At 38.0% G+C, this 17,606-nt stretch overlaps 1 protein-coding gene across 1 annotated transcript in view; it reads right to left on the reverse strand.

Annotated features, from left to right (window-relative positions):
* Window positions 1–17,606, reverse strand: part of COL9A1 (collagen type IX alpha 1 chain) — a 655,564-nt gene that overhangs the window by 499,145 nt on the left and 138,813 nt on the right. Inside the window, exon 5 of the mRNA XM_044063896.1 lies at window positions 4,009–4,405. Within this exon, the coding sequence (XP_043919831.1) occupies window positions 4,009–4,405 (397 nt within the window). The remainder of the gene's footprint in view (window positions 1–4,008; window positions 4,406–17,606) is intronic.

Below are 17,606 nucleotides of genomic sequence, written 5' to 3' on the forward strand. Positions count from 1 at the left end.
AATCTATCATGTGTGGTTCATAACCTGTGCAGTAATCCTTTAAGCAATTTATCTTGAGCTTGTTTCTTGTTTGCTGTTCATTTTTTACTTTGATCATGTTTTCCCCATGGAAACAAGTAGATTGTTGTTGTCAGGCAGTATGTCTTTTTTGGATAAGAAACATTTTTACAAGTGGGAGCATCACAGAGATTGCTACTTTCAGCATGTTACTTGGTATTTTTATAAAGCTGAATATAAATTATAATTAGAACTGCAGTGCAAGGAGAAGTGGTTTGAGTTGAGTGCTGCTTGTTTTTTTATACTTGATTTTGACTGGCATTCCAGTAATGTATTTAAAAAGTAATTTATTTTTTCATGCCTCACAACCTTTTAGATTCCATCTAGATATTAAGTAAGTTGTCATGTAGCCAATGCATTCAAATATTTTTTTCTCATAATGATGGTTTGGCACCCAGGGCAGCGTATTTAATTAAAGTCCCAGTTTTTGTGGTTTTGAGCATAGCTCCACCCCTTTGCAGTTGACCACACCCCTCCTATTGGCCCAATCCATTCAGCTGTCTCCTGCAGCCCCCCTTTGATTTGAAGTCACCAGCCGCCACTGCATACATGAAAGACCACAGTTCACACCACTCTATCCCCAAGTCTTCTCTATGCCTCATCAATCTTCAAAAACTTATAGTTCTGACAGCTGGTGAAACTGGAGCAAAGATATAATAAAAATGCACAATTTAGAAGTAGCAACATCAACAGAGCATGTTAATGTGTTGTTCTAAAGTTCCTTAACTGGTTAGCATTACAAAATCTACTAGAAGGTTCTCGCCTTAAAACTGCACACAATATCATCTATACCTAAAAAAAATTGTCCTGCTATCAGTCGATTATTAAGCTAGTACAAACCATATAGAGAACTGTGTGCAGTTAATTAATATCAAGAAAGCAATAAAAAATCTAAAAAATCATAATGTAATTCTCTGTAAACTGCACAAACTGGTAAACTTTGGAACTCAAACCCAGCAAATATCAGAATAAAATGACAGTTAAAAACTGCATTTTTCTACTGCGTTTTCTTCACCCGTACCTGCTGACTATCATGTTTTTGTTATGCCCACCCAATTCATTCTTAACTGATGAGCTGCTGTGGGACCTAACTTCAGAATATCTCCCTAAATACTTCATCCATAAATCATCAGCATCTGCTTATTACTTTCCACACAAGTGTTTGCATACACATAGACACCTTGAGTTGACATTTTTTCCTGTAAATGCTCCCTTGAAATTTTACCAATACCTAGTTGCACACAGGTAGATACACAAATTATATATTCCTGACATCATAGTCTCATTGCAACCATCTAATCAATAAAAAAGGACCTGTTGCCATGGATATGAACTTTTCTACTATCAGCTTGGTGGGTATGGGCATCCTGAGGCAATGCAGAAATTGCCTCATATTCACCAACAACCAGCTAATTTTCAAACAAACTGATATGGTATGTGAAAGATGACTTACCACAATGTAACAGGAGGCAAAGCTTTCACATAAAAGCACTCCTAATGTCAGTTAGGTTGTCAGTAGTATTATATTTTATGTTTTTTTCACATTGATAAAGGCTTTGTGCTATATACAAGCCGAAACTGGTCTGCTTGTGTTTGATACACTTTATATATTTATTTTGGTCTCCACTGTCTGCTGGTCATACTTCTGGTTTACAATAGTGTTTTAGGACCCTGCAGATGCCTTACTTGCAGAGGCTTTCTTTGGGAAAATTTCAAGCCCCCATAAACCCTGAAAACACTACTGCCTACACAGAACTGTTCACAGGAACCCTGTACAAGCATGCTAATAGTTGCTTAGAGGAAGCAGTACCCACCAGGAAGAAGTACATAACTAACTCAAAAAACAAGCCACCCTGGTGGAATCACAACATCAATAGGCTGTATAACAGAAGAAAGAGAATCATGGCAAAAATCAGGAGGCACAGCCCCAGCAGGATAAAAGCACACTTTTCAAACTAAATAAACAACTCAAAAGACAAGTAATGTCTACCAAAGCCAAATTTAAGGTAAATTTGGCCTCCCAAGCCAAGGACAACCACAAGGCATTGCTTAGCTATGTCCACAACCTCAACCTTGAAGGCAATACACAATACTGTCCAGATCTCATTGTTAACGGAGCCACCTATACTGAGCCAGAAGATATAGCAAGCCTACTAGATGAAAAATTAATCTCTAACTTTACCCGTCTCTCCCCTCAACTTCCCCTCAGGAAATGCCATCAAATGTACCTCCCCTGCTATCACCAGGGAACAGGTCCTTAATGGTCTCTCTAAGGCCAAGAACACTGCATCAATGGGCCCAAACAATATCCCAGGATGCCTTCTAAATAGCATGAAACATGACCTATCAGGCCCTCTGGAATTGCTTTTTAACTGTAGCATCCAAACAGGCTTCATGCCTCATGAATGGAGAACAGCAACAGTCATCCATCTGCACAAAGGTGGGCCATCTACAAACCCTGGAAAGTACAGACCCATAAGTCTCACTAGTCTCATATGCAAAGCCATGGAAAGAATTATCATAGAAATGATCTAAACAAATTTGGTTTCATCAAAGTCTAAAGACCTTAACCTCACTCTAAAGACCTTAACCTGGTATGTGACATTAATAGAACCTGCTTTAGGGACAGATTTGTCTCCCAGCTGTTACCACACCCATGGAACAGACTCCTACTTCATGTCAAATAGAGCACCTCATTGGCTCTCTTCAAACGCAATCTGGGTGATTTAATGGATAACCGTAAATTCACCCCGGGCATTCCACCTGTGTCCCTCTTGGACAGGGGTAATAGCTGCTGATCGTGGAAATAAGGGTAGAACTTGGCTAGGCTTGTAGCCTAGTAGCTTCCTATGACCCTATGATAAGAGAGGTCATGCCTACTCAACCTGTTGGACTTCTCTGAGAAATTCAGAAAAGCAATGGATGAGGGCAAAACTGTTCACACTTCCTACCTTGACTTGTCCAATGCATTTAACACAATACCCCAGTCAAGCATTATTGACAAACTCAAGAGGTTATGTATAAACCCTTATCTCACCCAGTGGATAGTCAGGAGGCTCACAGACAAGACCCAGGATGTTATAACTGGGGAGTCACCTCTCCAAAGAAGTCCATCACAAGTGGAGTCCCTCAGCGATTGGTCCTGGGACTGCTCCTTTTTGGTATTTTTTCTCTGAAATCAAGGCAAATGCCAAGGGTCTCAGGTTGATTAAACTGGCAGATTATTGCAAATTAGGAGCAGTCACAGAATTCCCCACTGACACAAATATTCTCCAGAAAGGGCTGACACAATCAAATAACTTGTGTCAGAGCCATGGACTAAAAGTAAATGCCAAGAAATTCATAGTAGTGTCCTTCGGGAAGTCATCCACTCCTGATAAGTATCATATTGACAACACACCCCTAAGAGATGACCCAGTAGTTAGGGACTTGTGGACACACATAGACAGTAATTGAGCATTTCACAATCACATGTCTACAGTAGTAAAGAAATAATTCTATGTTGTACAACTTATAAAAAAGGTATAGCATCTAGGTATAAAATGTTTGATGTACTTTTTTGTCACAGGATAAATGGGATATCCTAACTAAACCTTTTGAATTCTATATGGTATATTTACATATGATGAATATAATGCAATATCTGATTAATATAAATAAATAGGAAAACTAGTGAACAAAAACTGTCATTACAGTATGATTAGCTTCCTTGATTTATTGAAGTGTGAAATATCTGCTTTGCTTATAAAGAGAAATTTACTTAGCTTATTACTGCAGAAAGATTGAAACAATTGAAGAGACAGAGAGTAAATAGACAACACCTGTACTCTGAAAAAAAATTATTATTAATCATATTATCAGTTACAAGTATTTACAGTGACCATTTAGTTTATGAAAGAAGAATATACATGCAGGAAGTACTTATGCACAGTATTATAACTTTGCACTTACCGGCACTGAAATCCAAAGAGTATCCTTCAGTTTTCCTAGTACAGCAAAACCGTCAAGTTTAACATTTGCTTTTTTAGTTGTCTTCAAAGTGTCTATTGTAATACAATCAACAGACAAGGTAACTGAGTCTTTTGTCACACTGATTATAAGTTTATGCCACTCGTTGTCATACAAAAATTGCAAATACGGGAATGTTTTTGTCTGAAGACGCCCATTCAATCCTCTATAAAAAAACTCCAGAGACTTTGTCCGACCATTAAGCCGCACTCCTACTTCTTCATTTCCAAATGAATCGATGATCATCCAGAGGGTCCAGTGAGTATTAATCGTTGCAACAGGCATCCGAAAGGTTGTCACAAAGGAATACTCGCTTGGAAATCCTCTAGGGAATGCAGCCCTGCAAGTCAATAATTAAAATCACATTAAAAATAAGACAAAAACATGACCTGTTAATATTAGGGTATTCATTTATCTTTTGTTGATCAGGTTAGTCCTACTGGGCTAATGTCCTCTTTTCAGGGAGACCTGAGGTGGTATTTATACAACTAAGGATGCCATGGAATCTTTTATATACACCTGAGCTACCAGCAACTCAGGTAGATGAGACCTCAGTTTAACATATCATCCAAAGGATGATGCCCTCAGGAATGCAGCACCCATACCCCCTTATGCTGCACTCAGTGTCAGCAATCGATCTGCCTGGTGTGGGAATAGAACCGACAGCCTTCTGCACCAAAGATGAGTGTGTTACCCATTAGGTAGAAAGGAAAATGTATTTATGAAAACATGTACTTATAAAAACAAAATTGCTTTACTCTGCTGATCTGTCTGCGTCAGAACTAGAAATTGTTATAGTAACAGTTTCATAATGTGACTGTTAGGATGGTATGTCCATTCAGTAGTCTTTCTTTTGCATATTTTGATGCTTTTGTTTTATAATTTATTATTTGAATATACTTGTGATACACTGCTTGCATTTTATTCATTTTTCTTTTACTACATCTTCAGGTCATAGTTGAAAGTTGTTCATCTCAACTTATCTGGTTAGCAAAAAGGAATTAATGCTTAAGTGCTTAGCCAGTGACAGACTACAAAAGTCACCAGTATTTGGGTTATTGACGGTCGATTATAGGGTCATTCAACAACAAATGCTAGGAATAAATATACAGACCTTCACAGGGAAGAACTGCGAATGTAGAACCCCTAAACATTTGCACAATATTTTTTACAAACAGTAGGAATTATGAAAACAGTTGTGGCATCTAAAACAGTTAATGCCAAGTCTGTTTCTGATAGTGCTGAGTTAATGGGTTGAGGGTTGGTGTAATGGTTAAGGTGTTTACATCCCAGAAACAAAATACAAAGTCTGATTCTCACATTTAGAAGGGAAATTAGTTAGGCTTAAAAAGGTCCACAAAGGCAGATAGCGTAGTACTTACCTATGAATGATCTGCAACAGAGCTGGGGTAGCTTTTGATAAACTAGATGAAGTCAAAAACCATCTATTCATTCATTCATTTATTTAAGCAGGGTCGAGCACTGATTTACACCAAAGTGGTTCACACTCGGCCCAGAAGCACTGTTTGGTTAAGTGAGTCACACAGTAGGCATAAAGAGGCTGAAGAATTCAAACCTTAGACTACGGGAATCTGCTCTTTAACAAAATCAACCTGTGCTAATTACAATAAGATGCTTTATTTTATTTCATTTTATTGATTTACTGAACCAGTATTATGCAACTAAGATCTTGAATAATTGGCCAAGCAGTATAAATACTTGTTAACAGAGTTGGAGCCGAGTCAGACTGGCAAATTGACTGCTGGGTTCTTTTAAAGAGCTTCCAAGAAGGGTAAGAATTTACATCAAAGCAGCAGTGTCTGTTTCTCACTGTTTCTGTTTCTTCTAATTTGAAGAGCTTCTGCAAAATACGAATGCTGTGAGACCTTGCAAGCTGACATATGTTGCCATCTGTTCCATCCTTCATTTCATAATTATTTTTGCGCACAGCTTTTTAAGACAGAATTAACTTAAACTTGCTGAAAGGCCACAGCATTCTAGTGCCACTTAATGAGGATTTCAGTCATGATTATTATCTGGAGATGCACTTTGCAGCAGAAATAGGCCAATTGTTGATTACAACAGAAACTACCAAAGAAATCACTGATACTCTGACTAAAGATTATGAATAGAATTCAGAGACCTGGTAATAAATGAGTCGGACAAATTTCCATTAAAAACTGAGGAGGTCAAATGCAATTCAGAAAACTTAAGACTAGAAAGTCTCTAGGAGAGAAGTGTTGCTGCTCACCGGGTATGCTGCTTGTGGATGATCTAAAACATGAATAGGTTCCACCATAAATAAATGCAGACAGTGAAACCACGATCTGTTACACAAACCACGAATAGGTTCCACCATAAACAAAGGCAGACAGTGAAACCACGATCTGTTACACAAACCACGAATAGGTTCCACAATAAATAAATGCAGACAATGAAACCACGATCTGTTACACAAACCACGAATAGGTTCCACCATAAACAAATGCAGACAATGAAACCACTATCTCTTACACAAACCACACACACACAAACACACACACACTGTACACACTGTGTACATTTATGTAAATACCTCTGAAACAAATTATTAATTTTTTAGATAACTCCATGTTGTAGAGTCTTTCAAGTATTATGTGATCAGATACTGTGTGAAAAGCACTGTGCTACAAAAAAATTAGGCATGGCAATTAACCATGACTTTTTTATCAACAGAAGTAAAACAAGTAGAGCTATTTAGATATTTGAAAATTTGCCTTTGTATGTCTTTTTTAGTTTTTGTTTAGATAGAAACGATAGAATGGCTATATGTCTCTAGTCTGAAAAATCCTCAGAAAGGCCATTTACGTATAGGAATGGCAAATGACTGTTTCCATAGAAGTGGATTTACTGCTACATCTACTGAGATATTGATACTTTGCAAGTATTTTCAGTGGCAGCTATTCAGATATATTCTGAATGAAGATTATCAGAGGCTAATGAAGTGGATTTTAATTTTCTTACAAACATTTTGTTAGAATCAGATGGCACTGAATCTGCAGTAAAGATTGTTCTGAGATAGGAATGTTTTATCGCTGTATTAAAGATGCTGCAGTATTCTGCCATATATAACATGACTATTTAAGTTACAACAGTGGTAAAGGTGTTGTCATATGGACACAAATTGGGTTGGCTGCCTTTATAGATGTTTACTGAATTCCAGATTCATTTAGGGTTACTTTTATAATTATTTAAAGGTTTATGTAGTATTATCTTTTACATTTTTGTTATGTTGTTTACGTGCCTTCATTAACCTCTATGATATTGCAAGTTTGTTTGTGATTCCTGGGTATGTCATGTGTTAGTCACAGCGCTGAAATGTGCATGTTTTTTTCTTTTTTTTTTGGATAAGGGAAAATGGAGCTTAACTAGGCGATAAGAATATGTAGAAATGATGAGTTAAAATAAATGATGCTTCAGCTAGAAGCAGGTGGCTTGTATGCATTCAGTTACATTACTTGAATTCTGTCTTCAAATATGTATTCACAAAACTTATTTTTGTTTCAGATCCCAATGTATTTGTTATTTTGTACCATGGTTTGATGCTGCGGTATTGTGTTGTGGTTACATAATGAGTTTTGTAAGACCCCTGATTTACTGCATAGGTTGGGTTATTAGTTAATAGGCAATCTAATGGAATTATTTTCCCTGTTAATTTATCAATGGAGTGGGATCACAGATTAATTAAATAATAAAAGATGTCATGCATCTACACTATAAATGAAAACAAAAGGTCAACAAATAGTTTCACTGATACTCTGCCTAAAACGGCATCTATAGGTCAATAACAGATACCTAGATTCACAAATGGCCTCCTTGCTGAATACCAGAAGTGACACTGAATACTGTCCATGGTGCTAACAGGTGTGTAATTCATAGGATCATGTGGCTGTTAGCATGTGCCCAATGTTCCTCTGAAGACCATATAAGGTGTGTTGAGTTGCAGCTCATCACTCAAGCTGTGTTGGCAGTGTACTGAGTAAACACAAGACTAAGAGCCAAGGCTACAGCTGGGCTGACGTTTCAGACAAGGCAGCACATGCCACAAGTCAGGCTGTGAACCCATAGGATGAATGGAAGCATGAGTATTTGGGTATCCACATTGTATATGTCACAGGTATACACATGGCAAGCTTGTGTGTCAAGACAGAACAGCACCATGAGCATCATGGTATCCTCACAATAAATGTCAGAAAAACACAACATTGTGGCCTATGTTCCATGTACATGTAAAGCACCATTGGCATAAAGGCATATACACAACAACACAACAATGCCAGGGAGAACACCTCTGAGGCAGCCTGTGCATGCATGCTGTAAAACACATTGGGTTCTTTCGTGCCATCATGGGGACTCTAAATTTTCTGAGTGGGAGCATTCTGAGTACCTTTCCCAGATTCTACATCAAGAACACATGTGCATAGGGTGACAGCAAGGTAGCCTGTAAATGGTAATCTTGCAGATGAGCTAGGCACCAAGTCACCATCAAATACAAAGCCAAGGGTCCATATAATGACATATTGTGCTCCTGGCCTCACATAGGTTCATGCTGATGAGGCTTAAATCTGTGGTGTAATTGCATTGGGAATAGAATGGGTAGCACTTGTATCACATTCTTGGATATCAAAATAGCACTATTTGCTTTACATCAGCTGATAAAAAATCAGGAATAATTGGTTATGCCCCTTTTCCTAGATCTGGAAAATGCTTTTTATGCTGTATCTTTTAAAGCTTGAAAGACTCCAACACTGGGTTTACCTTTATAATTATAAATCTGTTTTAAAGCTGTTAAAGCAATGTACTCAGTGTGTAATCTGGTAAACCATAAATTCCTTGTATTTATCAGTTATAGTTGGAGTGCTTTAAGGGTCTTTCTAATCTTATTCCTTTTCACTGTATTCATAAATGACATCCACATAGTCACAGAAAGATGGCACATAGAACAGTATGCAGATGACCCAACTCATACTCTCAGCACCTACAATAAATTAAAGCTTGATAACAACACAATAGATCTTTCAGAAACTTGACACATGGCTTATAAAATCAAAACTACTGCTAACCCCCCAAAAAAACAACAAAACAAATATAATAAATACAGAAGCTATCCTAAGACAGCGCACCCACATCTATTTAACTATCTATATGTGTGTGTGTGTGTGTGTGTGTGTGTGCGTGTGTGTGTGTGTGTGTGTGTGTGTGTGTGTGTGTGTGTGTGTGTGTGTGTGTGTGTGTGTGTGTGTGTGTGTGTGTGTGTGTGTGTGTGTGTGTGTGTGTGCATGCGTGTATGTATTGCATCCTTAAATAGTACCTCAATAGAGTACGTTTCTCAGAAAATATAGATAGGAATTATTGTAGACAATGACTTAAAATGTGACTTTCTCACAGAGTACATCACATAGACAAACAACCAAAATCAAGACATATCATGAAAAGCAACACCACACCTCTTAGACTCTTCATTCCTATTGGTCAAATTTTTCTGATTAGAACCCTGTTGTATGCAAGCCCAGGCCTACTAACCTTCAAAATCCATACTATATAAATTGAAGCAATGTTAAAAAATAGCAAAATTAGTAGTTAATCTATAAATAGCACTCAGCTTTGTATTCAGGGTAGCTAAGTGTACCAAGACATGACAGCCTTTTATTGAAGAAATTTTGGATCTGTCAAGTTGCTTTAGGTGCACAGCAAGGTACCTATATTCAATAGTGGAGTTAGTAAAAAAGGAATAAAGTGGAACTATAACTTCTGTGGATGATAAGAAGGTGCCATTAAAGCTCATTCTTTTCAACTGTCAAAATTTTGGAAAGACACCCCCAATTTATTGTCAAAATTTTCTTCCATCCCTCCTAAGAGTGGGAATTATTTTTTGGTTTCCTGCAGCTGATTATCAGCTACTGCCAGCTGCTCCCATTCAGTGGGGGCACTGAACCCATCTTAGCTCTCCTTAGATCTATAAAACCTGTGGTCTGGAGCCAGTGAAGACATCAAGGACACTGTTAATGTGTCATACTTCTGTGTAGGGATTTTCCAATATGTCCTATCCCTCCCCCCAGGAGCCATGTGGGCTCCATTATGGCTGACTTTAGGAGATGCATGCACACTTCCACTCTAGTATGACTACCCAGCCAAGTGTCTCACCACTTGCTGCATGGAGCTCACTATGCTATTAATGCCAGGCTGCCTCCTCAGGATGGATGAAACAGGGTCAGCTGCTCTCTCCCATCCTCACTGGACTCTCTACAACATGTGCCACTAGTAGAATATGTGTTGTCTGGACCACAGCCAGGGTTTTATTCTTCTACACTTTGGGGTCAGATAAAGCAGAAAAGTATTTTAAGAGGCTCTAAGTTAACATCAGTGTCACTTAAATACATTTTCTAATTCACAAGCCTTTTCTTCAAATATATTTGGTTCTTTTCATAACTGTGAAGGTAAGACTTGAGAGGCATGAGATGGATAAGTTGCCCAAAGTAGAAGAAATTTCTAACCACAACAGAGGTAATGGTCAAAAGAGAGTTTGTTATCAACATATGTAACTAAGTCCATGATGACCTGGTCATATTAAAATAGAATGCTGCCTACATAATGTGCAATGGTGATATTAGATTTACCAAAGGAAACCGTGCTGCATTTCTCGGCATTGCAGGTAATCCTATTATCATTTCACCAAGGTTTTATTTGCTCCAGCCCTTAATGGAGATTTGAGCATCAAATTGGGATATGATTACCATTCCCAGTTCGCAATAATTAACAATGCTCTATCAGATTCCAGTTAGCTATCTAGCAAACTGCATATGTGTTAACATTAAGGTAGAAAACTTGTCAATAATCATAGCATGGGGGATCATGGAAAGCACAGTGAGGAGATACATACAACCAGTAAATCAGAACAGAATTTGGAAAGAAAGAGTTTATAGTTAATAGGTGGTACAGTGGCATATTAGTTTGGTACTGCTGCCTCACATTGCTTGGCTCTGTGTTGCCTCATGTACAAAGTCTGCATGTCCTACCTGTATCTTGCTCATATTTCTACACATATTCCTGTTGATGTGCCGTGGTTGACCTGCCAGCACAACAAATTGCCCATAGATGTGTTTACCGTGTATGTGTGTGTGTGTGTGTTTGTGTATGGGCGTATACATGTCTCCATGTCTGTGTGTACTGTGTAATGTATATGTACATCCAATGAACTCTTGCCCCATTCAGAATTAATTCAGGTGGTTATCAGTCAGCGAATACATACATTAATTTACAATGAAACTTTCTTAAAGCAAATTTCTCTGACACAGCATTAGGAATCAATTAACGTTTGCTATATGAAGAAAAGTGACTGCACAGTGGATCAAAGCAAGTCCCAAGTAAGCTGTTTAGCTGATAAATCAGACTATGTTATAGCTACTTTAATTATATTAACCATAACAGAAAAGTTTGCAAGATACATATTCCTATACATGGTGCCAGATGTAGATCTCAAATGTATTTATTTTATTTATTTATTTATTTATTTATTTATTTATAACAATAGAAAATTGTGAAAAAAATTAACAATATGGCTTAGAGAAAATCATTCGTAACAGTTAAATATGTCTCTAATATTAAGGAAATCCAAATCAAAAGGTAAAAATGTCATACTGACAAATCATGTATTAAAATCTTTAAGAAAGACCCACCTAAGTTAGAGTCTTTCTGTAATATTTTAAACCTCTTTTAGTGGAGGTCTGTCTGTGTGATATATGCAAATTACCCCTTAAGGATATTGCAGTGTTCTCTTCCCAGGGGACTGTGCCTCTTTATAGAAGGTCTACTCATAAGATGTCTCTAAGAGAGGGAGAGTGTTCCTGGCTGCTTCCCTGTATTATAGGCAGGGTGGACTGTACAAGCTAGTACCCTGGTGTAGGTATCTCGCCACCCTTTTTAAAGTCAGGACATTGCAGCACATGGACCAAATCAAGAGATCTACTTTTAAGGTGAGTTGCATACCCCCTGTCTGGATCTGGAAGATTCTGAGTGAAGCTGGCTTGCAGAGGGACGATCCTCTTAGAGGCTAAAGAGGGTTTTGAGCAGAGGAGACCCTAACATGGCCAGACTCTGTTCCAGGTGCTGGCCAGCAGTTGATATGAATGTCGGAGTTTCTGGATCCACTGGCATTTTTTGTATGAGGTTGATTTCCTGGAGGGTCAGCTGTGGGGCATTTGGTTGACTTCTTTTTCTGAGTGGTGATGTAAGTGGAGGCACCTCTCCCTTCTCTAGGCCAAGGCAGTAGCTGGAGTGAACTCCCTTTGTCATGAGTAGAGGGTCTTTTCTGTGCCTCTCTCTTACTGCCTGTTTGCAGTAGGTTTCTAATTGGTGAGCCAGGTCTTGTTATTATAGGCTTGCTTTAATGGTTTTCACAATGTGCATTTCAATGTGATTGTTTAGCGGTTTGGGCCAGATGGGCATCCAGTATTTACTTCTCTTTCTAACCACTTTGTTGATGCAAATCTATGGGTGTGGTCTTTGTGGAAGCTATGAGCTCTGGTCCACTCTTAACTCGATCTATGTTGGTCAACTCACCTCTATCTGTATTTCCCAAATTTTATTTTTACTGTGTATTAGTCTGTACTTGAGGCCACTACCTAGCCAATTTTTTAACAATTAGCATTCATCCGAAGCACCGATTATACTGGTCACCTCAGTCAGCTGGCAAAGCCAGTTTGCAACCATGTAGCTAATAGAGGGGGAGGAGGATAGCTGGAGATCTTAGAAGTGATGCCTTGTATACGTAAGCTGCTGTGTGGGCTATGATGCTCGAAAGTAGCTTTGTGAGTACTACCCAGGTGGGAAGGTTTGCTGGTGAGGTACCTAATCCGTCTTATGTGGGCCTGGCAACGTCAAAGCTTCTCTTGACCCAATTGGGTCTATGGGTGGACTCTCTTAAATCTATTTCCTTGGGTCGGGTAAGTAGAGGTGAGCTTATTTAGGGTGCATATGCTAGCCATGTTTGAAAATTTTTTGCGATGCATAGGTGTGGCTGTTCTTTAAACTTCTCTCCATTCCACCTTATGAGTGCCTTCCCTCTTTGAAAGTCCTTGGTGTCGAACAGGGTCTGCAGGCTAGGAATGTGGTTGGGATCCTGAGTGGGAACAGTGACCACATTTTTGGTATGAGTTCTGTGTCAAGCAGATGTAATAACTTTCGAAATGACCGTTACTTCCCTTTTGGGCTGTAGTTTTCCCTGTGTAATATTTGGCACTGGGAGTTTGCTTAGATTGTCAAGGGTTAGACATTATATGTTGTGGGGCTCATCCCTGTGCATTTGAAATGTCCACAGTGACTATGTACTTGTCTAGTTCTTCTTGGTTTTTGTCTGTGTAGACAGTGTATTTTTTGGTATCTGGGAGTTGAATCTGCTGTGTCTTTTTGGGATAGTTTTTGAATGTCTTGTCTGTGATGTTGTTTATCATTCATTTTGATAATTTTTTCATCTTTTCTATTTTCTTTGAAGGGATCCTTTGTCACTTTTGCTAATGATGGATATTATCTTTTTTGTTGTAGTCATTTTATTACTAACTCAGAGCCTTCTTTTAGATAGCCTACCAGAAGCTTGATTTGACTTTGGACTATCTTATTTGTATTTGGTCAGAGCTTAATTCTTTTTTGCTATTCCTTAGATTTTTCCATGAGACTGTAAGCTTGCCTAGTGCTTATATGTCAAGGCTTTTTGGGTTTAGAACATATTCCATGCTTTTCTTGTTTTTTAAGGTATTTTATGATTAATTCTGATAACTGATCCATTCTTATTCTTTCAGAAGAAGTGAAATTTTTCCAGGATAAATTTTGGGCAGTATTTTGTGATATCCTCGATAACATAGTTTCGAATCTCCTGAATTTTGACATTGAGAATTTTGCTTGAGCTTAATTTTTATGTTGGTGTTTTGGGGGTATGGACACCAATTGAGATTTTGATATCCAGTGATATTAATGTCAGGATCCATGACCATATACCAACATAGTTCCCATTAATGGGATGGTGTGAGAGTTTTGGTCAGGACTCTTTCTTGTGTGAGTTGTCCCAGTCGAGTTTTGCAAACCTTGTGTTTATGAATATTAGTTTTCATATTGCACCAGTTGTGTTAGGAAGATGTTCTCTTTCCGATGTTTGGGGGGGGAAAGTGCTACAGCAGTAAATGTGAGAGGCTCTAATTCTATAGTTGAAGTTCCCATATTTAACCTGGAGCAGATGTTCTATTGAATGTGGTTCTGATACTGTATCACCCTTCCTATGGGTGGTTTTTGAATAACTGCGCTATGTCATGGATGGTAAGGATTAAGTCACTGTAGCTTCTTGTAGTAGTGGTCCGATTGTGTGGTTGGCCCTCCTGTAGAACTCTGATATGGTCACTTGTTTTATATGGATGCCAGCATTACGAGTGAAAAAAAGCTGCTTTGGCCCTGAACAGCGTACAGTTACTTTTACTGAGAAGAGTGTTATCTATCAGTCTTGTCTTGTCTATGGAGGTGAGGTGAGTGGCTGCACCTTGTTGTTATTCTCCTTTTGGCCTTTTTGGGTGTTTACGCTTTCTTGTCTTTTGAGTGCAGTTTGTCTACAGGTGCACCCGCCTTTAAGCTCAGCGGGTGAGGTGAGTTCAAATGGCTTAGCCGGGTAGGACAGCAGGTGACAGAGCATGCACTAGAATCCAATGTTTTAGCCAGGCCATGTGTTCATAATCATAATCTGAGCATACTACTGTGGCACCATCTCCCAGGAGACGATGATACTTATGCCAAGGATGACACTTTCTGTCTGGGCTACATTTCTAAATGAGGGCAGGTCATACTCCCTTTCATGTAGTCCAGGGTCTGGGCTACCCCTTCATGAGTCGATCATAGTATGGTCTATGCTATGTTCATAGTATGCTCCCAGATCACTCTCATGTGTTGTGTTATGGACAGTGGTTCCAGTTGTTTTTGTTTTTGTATGGCCTGTCTTGTTCAGTTATGTGAGAGGGACACTGTGTGTGTCTACACAGAACTCCCATTTCAAGTGTGTTTAGGTGTGTTGTTTAGGTTGTAAGGTGTGTCTGAGTGTGGGAGTCCCTTATATAATTTATGTTAGTGTTGTTTGTTGTGGGCTGCTTTGGGCTTGTGTGTGGCACTTTTGGAAAATATGTGAAAATATGTGAGATGTTGGTATGCAGCTTTGCTTGGTTTTTGTTGGTCTGTGTGTTTGGTTTGTTTTTATATTGTATGCCTTTGGCAGATTTGTTTTTGTGTGGTGTGTGGTTACCTTGTTTTGTGTGTTTGGTTTGCTGATGTGAGGCCGTCAATGTGTCAGCCTCCCTCTGGCTCTGGTGGCTGCCTATATTTGGTTTGAGTTATGAGAGTTTGGTTAGTTTGTACTGTCTCTCCAGTTTGTTGTATTTTGGTTTGATGGGAGGAGTCAGAGCCAGATGGGGATAGGAGGGTGGTAACAGTGACTCATGTAAACTGATAAAACAGTAAGCCAGATAGCTGGACTGGAGCTTGACTGAAGCTATTGGACATGCAACAGTACCAGACAGTGTAGTTTTGAAGTAAGGAAAAGGTTTAATAGGAGTGTACTAAGGAGAGTTAGATTTAAGTAAGTTTAATTATTAGGTGCTTTTAAGATTATAAAATATAAAGTTTTGCAGGGGCTTTAGAATGAAAAATAGGGGCTGAAAATAGAACAGTTTGGAAAGTTAGTGGAAGTTTGGTAAAAGAGCCAGCTTTAAAGCCGGAGCTAGAAAAAAAATCGCGCAAAAAAGCGTTTAAGCTGCCTGAAATGAAAAAAAAGCAGTTAAGCTTTGTGAAGGCATCTAGGCCTGAAATTAGCCAGATTCAGTGTTAATCACTGCCACTGATGAACACAAAGACTTCCACTCTTTCCCCTTGAAGCACTGGCCTCCAAGAACTTAAGAACAGCCAAGCACTGGCAGACTTCCATCTCTGAACTTTTAAATTTCACAAAGTGGAAAAAAAAAATTTTTTTTTTTTTTTTTTTTTTAAAAGGTAGCAGAGAGAGATACACAGCAAAAATAAAAAAGTCAGACATTAAAATTGCAAATGACCAGACAAATGAGTGCTATTGGCCCCAAATTAGTAAAATGCAAAAAAAAAAAAAAATGCATATAAAACAATAAATAAATTAAAAAATTGCAATACCGGAAATGCAATACTGTTTCTAATACAGATATCAAGACAAATACCAAGTATGAACTAAAGAAAAGAAACTAAGCGAGCAGCGATTAAGAAAAAAAAAATCACAAAAAAATAAAGAAAATGAAAAAATTCTTCTTCTTCTTCTCTCAGCATTTTCTCCTTGATAGGTGCTTCAGCAACAACTATCAAGCCTGGAAAGATGCCAAAACCACGAGGCAGCAGGGTTTTAAGAGGGAGAGATCAAGGAGTTTGGAATTGACCCAAAATGGCCAATAAAACTACAGTTTTAGCTACATGTCTTTGAATGCCCATGACATTTTATTTTGTTTTATTCTGAGATGCTGTATTCTCATTTTGCAGAAGCTTCATAAATAACTAATCAGAGAAGCACATCAAATTAAGACAAGAAACTGATACTGATCTACGTTTCTTAAGAATTATGTGTTTATGAAGAAGTTTGAACCTTTGTAGCACACACAGCTTTCTCCTAGGATTATAATTAACAAGCCTTAATAACTTAACCACATGGAAATTAAATAATGAAATACAAACTGGGCAATTTCATGTTTCTTCTGGGTTTAGAAGCCATAAGTCTATCAAACACTGTTTAGGTTATTTATGGGTTGGAAGGAAAGTAATGACAGTTGTCAAAATGCCATAAGTGAAACAATTAGGAATAATTTACACAGAGGAAAGAGTTCAACTGAAAGAATACCTTTGAAAAACATTCATATTGATTAAAGGAAAAATAGCTTTTCCATCACTTACAGTCATTTTTGATATTATTCTAAGTGGGAGTAATAAGCAGTAAAAGTGGATAGTAGCAGATAATCCTAAAATACTTCATATGGCTAGCGGCCTTTAAGGAGTGGCATTTACAAAATAAAAACAAAGTTTAAAAAAAAAATAAAGGATCACAGCTTTATTCATATTTAGTTTGCAACTGATCTCTTTAGTAAAAAATACAAAATGCTATTAAGAATAACGGATATATCTGCAGAAGTCTGAAAAATGTAAAAGATAATGTCTCAGTCAAATATAGTTACATTCAATATCTCCCTTTTGTGATCCTCCTAAGTCAACAGACTGAAGTATTTTTTCTCATTGCAAATTAGATTCTGCTCATTTGCTCATATAAAACATTACTTAATTTATTCTGAGATTATTTCTGTTATTTTCTCCACACTTTCTCTCTTTCTGTTCTCTCTCCTCATATATCATTCCCTATCTACTCATTCATCAATGCAGATATATCAGAGGACACCCAATTATGTGACCATATCTAACAGATTCTTCAGACCTCTTTCACTTCACCAATCTGTTGTCCAGTAAACTCA

This window comes from Protopterus annectens, chromosome 2.part2 (genome assembly GCF_019279795.1).
Source record: "Protopterus annectens isolate FY-2018-M chromosome 2.part2, PAN1.0, whole genome shotgun sequence".
Taxonomy (NCBI): domain Eukaryota; kingdom Metazoa; phylum Chordata; order Ceratodontiformes; family Protopteridae; genus Protopterus; species Protopterus annectens.